Source organism: Macaca fascicularis, chromosome 4 (assembly GCF_037993035.2).
Source record: "Macaca fascicularis isolate 582-1 chromosome 4, T2T-MFA8v1.1".
NCBI lineage: Eukaryota > Metazoa > Chordata > Mammalia > Primates > Cercopithecidae > Macaca > Macaca fascicularis.
This window is the reverse complement of record NC_088378.1, coordinates 153,098,948-153,110,085: the sequence shown is the minus strand read 5'-3', so window position 1 is coordinate 153,110,085 and position 11,138 is coordinate 153,098,948. Positions and strand designations below refer to the sequence as shown.

General features: G+C 43.6%; 1 protein-coding gene across 2 annotated transcripts; it reads left to right on the top strand.

Annotated features, from left to right (window-relative positions):
* The first annotated feature begins 5,901 nt into the window (after positions 1–5,901).
* ID4 (inhibitor of DNA binding 4) lies at positions 5,902–9,202 on the top strand. Of its 2 annotated transcripts, XM_045390548.2 has the most exons (3): positions 5,902–6,723; positions 7,094–7,152; positions 7,725–9,202. In XM_045390548.2, exons 1-2 carry the CDS (start codon positions 6,283–6,285, stop codon positions 7,136–7,138), a joined length of 486 nt encoding a protein of 161 aa, XP_045246483.1. In that variant the 5' UTR covers positions 5,902–6,282; the 3' UTR covers positions 7,139–7,152; positions 7,725–9,202. The 2 variants fall into 2 exon arrangements, with proteins under 2 accessions (XP_045246483.1, XP_045246484.1); XM_045390549.2 differs by lacking the exon at positions 7,094–7,152.
* The last annotated feature ends 1,936 nt before the right edge of the window (positions 9,203–11,138 follow it).

Genomic DNA, 11,138 nt, shown 5'->3' with positions numbered 1-11,138 from the left:
CAAGTGATGAAATATGTTAATGAGTAGCCATGATAGCTGAAATATTAAATTAGTCTCATGACTGCTTCGGAGGGTATTTCACTACTGTTCAGTTAATGCTGTGATACCTAGCTGACAGCAATATGATAGAGAGTTGATAAGATAATAAACACATTCATCATTCTCAGGCTCATTGTGGCCCTTGGATAGAAGGTTTCATTTCTCTTGGGTAAATACCTAGGAGAAGAACAGATGGGCCATATGTTATCTATATGTTTAACTTTAGGAAACTGTCAAATTGTTTTCCAAAGTAATTTTCCTCATTTTACATTCCCACCAGCAGTGTACGATAGTTCCAGTTGCTCCATATACCAGCACTCAGTATGTTCCGTCTTTAATTTTGGCAGTTCTGGCAGGTGTGTAGTGGTGTATCATTGTAGTTGGATTTGTATGTCCCAAATGACTACTGATGTTTAGTATCTTCCATGTGCTCATTTGCCATTTTTTATTTCTTCCTCTTTTTTTTTTTTTTTTTTGAGACAGGATCTCACTCTGTTGCTCAGGTTGGAGTGCAGTGGTGCGACCTCAGTTCACTGCGGCCTCAACTACCCGCCCAAGATCAAGCGATTCTCCCACCTCAGCCCCACCACCACCATCCCACCCCACCTCCCAGTAGCTGGGACTACAGGCATGCACCACCATGCTCAGCAAATTTTTTGTATTTTTTGTAGAGACAGGGTTTCACCATGTTCCCCAGTCTGGTCTCGAACTCCTAGGCTCAAGCAATTCACCTGCCTCAGTCTTCCAGAATGCTGGGATTATAGGGGTGAGCCATGGCACCTGGCCTATTTCTCCTTTATTGGATTGTACGTTCTTTTGCCTACTTTTTAATTGAGTTGTTTATTTTATTATTATTGTGTTTTGAAAGCTCTTTATATACAGTATTCTGAGTACAGGTTCTTTATATGTTTGGATACAAGTCCTTTTTGATGAAATTCACAAACTGATTCTAAAATTCATATGGAAATGCAGTATCACCAGAATAGCCAAAACAGCTTTGAAAAAGAACAGAGCTGGAGGTTCAATGCCTCAACACTATCTGATTTCAAGACTTATTATAAAGCTATAGTAATCAAGCAAATGTGATAGCAGTGTGAAAACAGATAATCTGTCCAGTGAATAGATTTCAGAGGCCAGAAAGAGACCGACACATATACATTGTACACAATCAATTTTTAACAAAGGTGCAAAGGCGATTCTTTGGAAAACAGGTAGTCTTTTTGACAGAGTGCTGAAACAACTGGATCTACATATGCAAAATATTAATTTCAACCTATATCTTGCACCACACACCAAAATAACCTCAAAATGGATCATAGACCTACACATAAAACAGAAGACAAAGACTGGAGACACAAATTATGTAAATGTAACATGAAAATGCAGGTTTCCTTGTTCAAAAATTAATAAGAATTTCAAGAAGGCAAGAACACTAACCCAAGCATAAGGCTCTTCTGAGTGCAGGACCCTGTGTGACTGCATAAGCTGCACACCATGCAAGCAACCCTACCTAAGAAATACAAAAATTCTAGAAGAAAACCTATGAGAAAACCTTTGTTACCTGAGCTATGAAAGATTTCTTAGATAGATCCAGTATCAAAAATATGAGCCATAAAGGAACAAACTGATAAACTAGACATCAACAAAATTTAGGGCAGGCATGGTGGCTCACGCCTGTAATCCCAGCACTTTGGGAGGCCAAGGTGGGTGGATCACCTGAGGTCAGGAGTTCAAGACCAGCCTGACCAACATGGTGAAACGCCATATCTACTAAAAATACAAAACTAGCCAGGCGTGGTGGTGGGTGCCTGTAATCCCAGCTACTTGGGAGGCTGAGGCAGGAGAACTGTTTGAACCTGGAAGGCGAAGGTTGCAGTGAGCCAAGATCATGTCATTGCACTCCAGCCTGGGCAACAAGAGTGAAATTCTGTCTCAAAAAAAAAAAAAAAAAAAAAATTAAAATTTCTGCTCTAAAACAAGACTATGAAGTAAATGAAAAGTCAGGCCACAGACTGAGAGATATTTGACAAAAATGATAATACATTTTAACATGGTTTGCCCACTTATGTGCCAACCACTGTTCTAAGAACTTTATTGAGTTTCTTATACAGAGACCATATATACACATATGTGTATCACATAAACATCTTATGAAGTAAATGCAATTTTGATCTTCATTCCAAATATGAAAGGTATAGGAATTTAAGAACCCATCTGAATGATATAAAACTAATAGGCAAAGAGGCCAAAATTGGGTCTCAGACTGTCTCACTTCAGACTCCATGCTGTTTACATCTCCTAAGGTAAAAACAAACTCCACTTATTTCTCCCCATTTTCTGTCTTTTAATCTAAGGGCGGGGCGGGCTTTCAAAAAGTCACTTCTTATTTAAACTAACTACCTTTAAAACTCCCCAAATAAGGCATTTTTTACAGCCACATCTACCCAGCCATGTTCAATGTACAACATCCTCTTCCTACAAGCCTTTTCCAGGACCTAGCAAACTAAGGGGTTATCAGTGTTTCCGGAACTAGTATCAGCAATTCAAGGGTAGCACAAGTAATTTTGTAACACTTAGTGCCTGATAAAGCAGCCTTGAGCTTGAATTGCCACATCACCCAATTTACTCTTTGGGAGCAAGGGACATTCCTGCTGCAGAGTACATAGTGGTTTCTTACGCCCTCAAAGAATGCATATGCCTCTTTCTGTGACCACACACCTACAGAGTGACCAAGGCATGGGAACATTCACGTTTATCTGTGGGAGCCCACTCACTGTTTCCCTGGAGGCTATGGAGAAACAAGTATCAAGTCCTAAAAAGGCACTGGGACTGAATAGCACAATATGCTTCCATACCCTTGCTTCATGTAAACACAGGGTGACTATGACTTCTAAAGGCCTGGGTGTTGCAGTTCAGCGAGGGCCTGATTTAGTAGCTAGAATATATCTCAGGGAGGACAGCAGACCTCTTTGTCTGGAGGAAGGGTGTATCCATTACTCTGGTCACCAGGGCCTTCTAGCAATTCTCCCATGAATGTTTCATTCTAGGTTCCTACTGAGGTACATTTTGGGAGCCTCTAGTATTTCCATGACAAAAGGGTTTGGGTTAGCCCATCTTACTTTTACAAGTGCAAGTGGAACACTTTGATGTAAAAGAGAGTCACCGACAGACTAAGTTAGCTTCTCTGCACAGTAGAAATAACATAGCTTGTAAGGTTTATCCAAAATCTGATTGATAATTGCTGGGTAAACTCTGTTTTGAATTATCAGTGCCAGGAGTCTTCCATGATTTCAGCTTTGACATCACGTTAGTGTCTATGTCTAAGAATACAGAAACACACTTTGCATAGCCCCTAGTACTCTCTGGTTTCATGGACCAAAAAGTGCAGGATTGTATTCGTTATTCCCATAGTATAACCTTTTAGGTAGCACTTTAATTTTTTAATGTCTTCATGCCTTCCAACCTTCAAAACAAGGAGCACAATAACTGCCTCTGCCTACTGTGCCAGCAGGATTTACGGATCACATCTTTCCTGGGTGTTCTTGATCTTGTGGCTGAGGTACATTCCTTTGAAACCACCTCTTCCACCCCGCCCCACATAGAGTAACTCAGCCTTTCTAACTTTAAGCCAGTCACACAGAGCATCTCCAACAAAACCTGAAACTTTGGCATTTGGCACTTGTCACACCCAGGGCATGGCTTTCTGAGATTTAGCAAATTCCAAAAATGTCGACATGATTCTTCCTTTGTGTTACATATTCAAAACTTAAATTTTAATTTTAATCGTTAGGATATGTAAAATTTTTAAATGTTAAGTGTGTCCTGGGCACATTAGCATAGTTTTATTTTGCCGAACAAAGTCTTGGGTTTTGAATTTAGAAGCAAATTTTAAACTTTATGAAAGAGAAAAATCAATGGGACTAAACACCTGTACATATATCCATTTATTATTATCGTCTGTGCTCATATGACTGGCTCCAAGATAACAGCTTACAACCAGTAGTGCTGGCTTCCCCAACTTCCCATTTAAAATTACAACATTTTCTCTGTATTTGCATTAATTTAAAGATGTATATGACTATGCCTGTCTTTAGAAGAAAGTCCTTTTGAGTTTCATAATTCTGATTTTCTCGATAAATGTGTATGTAGACCATTTACGTATGCACATAAACAAATAAGAATGTCACTTGTTTCCAAACAATTATTAGAGGCAGTAACATACAAGGATTGGGGAGAGGAGGGTTATTGCATCTACCTGTGAAACCAGAATTAAATAGTTGCTCCTCATTTCATCAGGAAAAAGGAATGTGCTCTGGGGAATAGTGCAATAGTCATAAAGTACTGACATAGCTAAACAAAATATCTGCCTGGTGCAGGTATTTCAGTTCTGGGAAGGGATGTAGAAAAAGTCCATACAGGGGGTAGACAGGAAGAAATGAGGTCCATGTCTCTTTCTTTCAATTATCTATGAAAATGAAGACACCAATCCATGTTATGTACAAGAAAGAAGAAAATTCTTCGGTTAATTCATCTCCAAGCGTGTCTAAAGGTAGAGTGGAGGCACTAAACATTCATTTCCCCATTGACTGAGAATTTTTATGTTCCTTTCTCATCTGAAGGGCTCGAAGGGTACACACAAGACTCCACCAAAGCTCATTGTGCAATTTTATTTTGAACCCTTGAAGGACAGCTTTTCTATAAGAAATCTAACGCAAAAACGCCCTTAATTAACAGGCCTTTTTTGCAGGGTGGGGCCCAAGCAGGACCCCAGAGACTGGAAGTGTGAATTTTAATGCTTTGTTGTCAAAGGGGGAGACTCTGGACATTCTCATCACCTTATTTAAAGCGGGGTACGCTGAGTAATACGTGAAGCTGTGCATTAATGGCCTAAATTAACTTGCAGGTATGAATTTTACATAAAACAGATTAATATTATATGTCATAATGGAATTTTAAATATTTCGTGTCCATGCATTTTTAATCTTTACGTGCTCTAATTGAATGCGCAAGGCAATTGCATTTCTTTAGCCCACTTTTGCATTTAGATGGGGTAAAAGAAACCCCTCCTACGTTTTTGTCTTATTTATATTCCCTTCACCAAAAACCTGCATTCGATTCGGCATTCTTTTCTTTCTTCTTTTTTTTCTACTTTTGCTAAGCTTTAGCATTTTTTAAAAAGAAAACGGAAAGGCTACACATTCCATTCCATCATTATGGTTTCAGCAAATGTGAAAAGGCGAATAATGAACGGAGGGGGAAAATACAGAACAGAATGAACGTGCCTTTTTGAACAGCGCGTCTTTCTTAAGGCACTGCAATCCCATGGATGGAATGATGGGTGGCGGAGGGTCCCTGGGCGCCGCGCTATTAGGAGTGGCAGGGTATCCGCGAGCAGGGCCCAGGCGCTCCCTCAGCAGCCTAGTCGGGATAGAGGGGGCGGTGGAGAGTGAATTCCGGCCGCACATTCCCGCAGTTCTTCGCAGGAACTTCGCTCTCTCTTTTCCCCTCCCTTGGGCACACATCAGCCTGGCCCGACTCCCACCCAGCTCTCTTTTCTCAGAACCCCGACCCACAGCGTTGACGGAATGGAGTGCCCTTCCCATTGGCCGAGCGTCATTCCCCGAGGTGGCACTGCCCGCCTGATTGGCTAGCAACTCCCGACCCCCCGCCCACTCCTCCACTCGGGTAGCCCGGCTCCCCGCCCCCCAGCACCGCCCGGAGCCCCCGCCCTCGCCTCTCCCTCTGCGCACCCGCCCGCGCGCCCAGCGGGCTCCGCTCGGCTTGCGCGGCGACCCGGCCCGCGCGCTGGCCCCGCCCCCGGAGCGCACGGCTCTATAAATATAGCTGCGCGGCGGGCCGGGCGAGAGCTTAGTGGAGGAGGCGCGGTTGTGAGTAGTAGCGGCGGTGGGGTGATCCCGGGCTAGGGGAGCGCGGCGGCCGCGACTGGGCTTAGTCGGAGCTCCGAAGGGAGTGACTAGGGGACCCGGGTGGGCTACTTTTCTTCCGGTGCTTTTGCTTTTTCTTGCCTTGGGTTCGGACTGAGTGTGGCCCACTGAGCAGAGATCCCCTCGCAAAACCCAGAGCTACTCTCCCGTCAATTGGGCTCGGGAGCGTCGCGGTGCCCCGAGCGCGCCGGGCGCAGAGGCAAAGGGAGCGGAGCCGGCCGCGGACGGGGCCCGGAGCTTGCCTGCCTCCCTCGCTCGCCCCGGCGGGTCCGCTCGCGCAGGGCGCAGGGCGCGCGCGATGAAGGCGGTGAGCCCGGTGCGCCCCTCGGGCCGCAAGGCGCCGTCGGGCTGCGGCGGTGGGGAGCTGGCGCTGCGCTGCCTGGCCGAGCACGGCCACAGCCTGGGTGGCTCAGCAGCCGCGGCGGCGGCGGCGGCGGCAGCGCGCTGCAAGGCGGCCGAGGCGGCGGCCGACGAGCCGGCGCTCTGCCTGCAGTGCGATATGAACGACTGCTATAGTCGCCTGCGGAGGTTGGTGCCCACCATCCCGCCCAACAAGAAAGTCAGCAAAGTGGAGATCCTGCAGCACGTTATCGACTACATTCTGGACCTGCAGCTGGCGCTGGAGACGCACCCGGCTCTACTGAGGCAGCCACCACCGCCCGCGCCGCCACACCACCCGGCCGGGACCTGTCCAGCCGCGCCGCCGCGGACCCCGCTCACGGCACTCAACACAGACCCGGTGAGAGGCCGGGCGCCGGTCGTGGGCGGACGCCGCGGGGGTCGGGAGGTTGGTGGCGGGACGCGGGCGCTCACCCTCCTTCAGGCAGGGGCGAGCCGGGAATGACAGCCCCCTCCTCCCGGCTCCCCGATCTGCCAGCAGCCGGTCGGGCTCGGCGGGCGCGGGTCTGGGAGAACGCGCAGCGCGGGACCCCTGGCCGTGCGCGTCCTGGGCTGTCAAGTCCCGCCTAAGCCCAGAGGTGCCCCCCGGGGTGCAGGCGGGGGTGGGGGCGTCGGCGCGGCAGCCCGATTTCCGAGGACGATCCAGGCCCGTGACGAGCGCGTTGTTTGCGCTTGCTAACCTTTCCCTTGGTGTTCGGTTGCTGTTCCAGGCCGGCGCGGTGAACAAGCAGGGCGACAGCATTCTGTGCCGCTGAGCCGCGCTGTCCAGGTGAGCGCGCATTTTCCCGTCTCGGGTGGCCGGTCACCAGAGACGCCCGTCCCCGAGGGCTTCCGGGGCCAGGCACCGCGGTGTTCTTTGCTCCCTAGCATTTCTGAGAGCAAACTCTCAAGGAAGTAACCCCTGTCTCTCTCCCTGCCACCTAAGTAGCAAGTGAACCCGTACTTAGCCTTAGAACTCGAGGTTCAGTCTCAGTGGAGATGTGTCAGCCCTTGTCCTCGCCGTCCCCGTGTTTTTCCTGGTGATCAGCGGGCCCTTCTGTCTTCCCTAGCTCCCGAGGGAGGGCACCCTCGTGGGCATGGGAGCTGCCCCGGTGTCCCCCCGTGCATCTGTCACCCACAAAGGGGGACGCGGGCAGGGTCCCGGAGTGGGTCCCCTTCCTGGCTTCCCGAGAGCCGCAGCTGCCTACTCGGCGCCTGGCCCGGCCGCGGGCTGCGGGTGTTGTCTGACCTGGTGGTTTGTTTTGGGTTGTTGATCAAGCATGTCTTGAGTTTGGTCGGTGGCGCCAGTTAGTCTGCAGCGAGAAGGTTCACACACCCCCTCTATTCATTCCTCTTCCACAGGTGTGCGGCCGCCTGAGCCCGAGCCAGGAGCACTAGAGAGGGAGGGGGAAGAGCAGAAGTTAGAGAAAAAAAGACACCGGAGGAAAGGAAAAAACATCGGCCAACCTAGAAACGTTTTCATTCGTCATTCCAAGAGAGGGAGAGGAAAGAAAAATACAACTTTCATCCTTTCTTTGCACGTTCATAAACATTCTACATACGTATTCTGTTTTGTCTCTTCATTTATAACTGCTGTGAATTGTACATTTCTGTGTGTTTTGGAGATGCAGTTAAACTTTTAAGCTTAAGTGTGACAGGACTGATAAATAGAAGATCAAGAGTAGATCCGACTTTAGAAGCCTACTTTGTGACCAAGGAGTTCAATTTTTGTTTTGAAGCTTTACTAATATACCAGAGCATTGTAGATATTTTTTTTTTACATCTATTGTTTAAAATAGATGATTATAACGGGGCAGAGAACTTTCTTTTCTCTGCAAGAATGTTACATATTGTATAGATAAATGAGTGACATTTCATACCATGTGTATATAGAGATGTTCTATAAGTGTGAGAAAGTATATGCTTTAACAGACTACTGTAATTATAAGATATTTTTAATTAAATATTTTTTGTAAATATTATGTGTGTGTTTTTTTTAATCTATGGGAATATTTCTTTTGGAAAATTACTTTTCAGCTCAATTACAGAGCTCTTGATATCTTGAATGTCTTTTCTGTTTGGCCTGGCTCTTAATTTGTGTTTGTTTTGCCCAGTATAGACTCGGAAGTAACAGTTATAGCTAGTGGTCTTGCATGATTGCATGAGATATTTAATCACAAATTAAACTTGTTCTGAGTCCATTCAAATGTGTTTTTTTAAACGTAGATTGAAATCTTTGTATTTGAAGCATACATGTTGAATATATACCTTATCAGTTTTTAAGTACAGGGTTTTATAGTGTAATATATACAGAGTAAGTGTTTGTTTTTGTTTTTCAACTGAGGTCAAAATGGATTCTGAATGATTTTGCATATGGGATGAGGAAATGCTTGGATCCTTAAGGAGTTTACGAAATCTGCTGTTTTATCGAAGTGAAAAAAAATGCTTATCACTCTTCATTTTACACTAAAGCTTAATGTCACTAAGTTTCATGTCTGTACAGATTATTTAATCATGGAAATGAAAAAATGTTCTCTGCTTGCTACCAAAGGACAAACTCTTGGAAATGAACACTTTCTGCTTTCCTTCCTCCAAAGAATTATTAATAGGCAACAGTGGGAGAAAAAAAAGGCATAATGGCAAATCCTTCAAGCAGGGATAAAAGTCGATCTTCAAACATTAACTTAAGCAGACCAAAAATTCTGATGACCGCATCTAGATTATTTTTTTATAAAAATGATTTTCACTATAGCTATGTTAGTTACGCTAAGCTACTGTCCAATCTCTTGTGATGTGTAACTTTTACATGTGAATATTAAAGTAGATTTCTCTGTCTTGTACTGTGATTTCTGGTCTCATTTCTTTAAAACCTTACTCATTTTTTTTAAGGCTCTTTTTTTCTCTTTAAGGAAGATAATATTTTCTAGGTTAGATAGGACTATCAGGGTTTGTGAACATTATGCATTTAATGTTATGGGTACTTCACACACAAGTTAGATGGAATTTTTAGAGTGAAAGAGAATTAAGTAGGATTTAATTGGGTGCTTTGTAAATAGTCAACTGTGTGTATAACGTGGTCTGTTTGATTTTTAAAAGGAAAGGATTTGTTTCAGATTATACAAGAATAAAAGTATTATAGACCCAAGGGACTTTTTAAGAGGTCAAATTCAAATATTTATATGAATATGAAATACCATGGTCCCTAGTAGTCAGCTGAAGTGGCAATGTCTAAACAAAAATGAACAAAACTAATGCTAGTAGGTTAAAATCAATCAAAAGGTTTAAAAATTGATCCTATCCTCAGCATGTTATTTCCTCAGCTCTGATAATTTACTGGTCTTGAGTATTTTTAGAATTTGATGTATTTGATGTTGAACATTATAAAGTCAAAGAACTGCTTGTTTAGATGAGGTTTATTTTTATTTTTGATATTATTCATTCTTGTCACACATCAAGAAGAAAACACTAGAGCGCTGCTGGAATTCCAAATCTGAAGAATTCTAACGACTGCATTCTTTGTTATTAAAAAGGGCACAATCCTTCCTTTTTATTTGGCAGTTTAATTTCAGTAGGAAGCATGTCACATGTGCACTGTTGGTTAGAATTATGCATCTGTCATGCCTGACTGCTGAACCCTACCTAAGCCTTTGGGCACAGTTTAAAACTTATAATGGTGGACCATGAACCTCAAAACAAACGGATATTTTTTGGAGTTTGAGGATAGATGTTACTCCTTAGTTAAAGTTTATATTTGGGGCATGAAAAACTACTAAAAGAAGAAAAGTGTTAGAGATACTACATTTCAAAGGGTTGGCATTTTCCCTTTGGCCACTCAAGCAGCATTTGATGTATCTAAAGAAACAGAGTCATTGTTTATTTTTTAAAAAATTATATGCAGTTGTACAAGACACCACATTCCATTGAAATGTTGGCTATGTCCTAACCAAGCAACCAGATAACAAAAACATTTTGAGTCTTTTATCTAGGTAGTTCTAATTATTCAGATACTTCGTTTAACAAAGGAAAACATCCTGACTTGTCTCATTTCATTTGTAGACTTTTCATTGTATAGACACAACCAAAGAGTCAGACTGGTTTAAAACCGCAAAAGGAAAAAAAGTATCTCACACAGTGGATGTTGTTTCTAAGAATGTTACAAAATCCTGACATCTCAGACATCTCAAAGGAAGAAAAAAAACAAAACAAAACAACTTTTCATTTCAAAGAACTAATATACTTTGATATTGTGTAAACCTTACTCAAGTTTATTGTCAAGCTTTAACTGCCTTTTTAGAACTTTTTAAAATTTTGACCCCACAAATCTATTGTATTAGTTGCCTTCTGTAACAATAAATCTTCACTGAGCAAAAGGCTCTGGAGTTTGTGGTTTTTAATTGACTTTTACTGAGTTACGCAATTTTTCATTATCAAGAATGGGTCTCTTGATGGATCACCTCAATTATTTACAGTGTTTCTTACCATGTTATGAAAAGTGGTGATATGAATGGAAAGAAAATCTAGTTTGAATGCTGGAGAAAGCTTTTCTAGTCTTTAGTCCCTGCTTAGGATAGGAAGCAATATTCCTAAAGAAGGCAGCAGGAGGATGTCCAGCGAAAACTAATTAAAAACAAAAAAAAAGTTAAACAATGCAGACAGAATTTATTTCACAGTAGTACAGAGCCAAATGAAAGTGGCTCTGCCTTTCTAGCTGGTGCACTTGAATTATATATATGTTAATCAGCCCAGATAGCCCTTGGGTCTCAACAGGGCCAAACA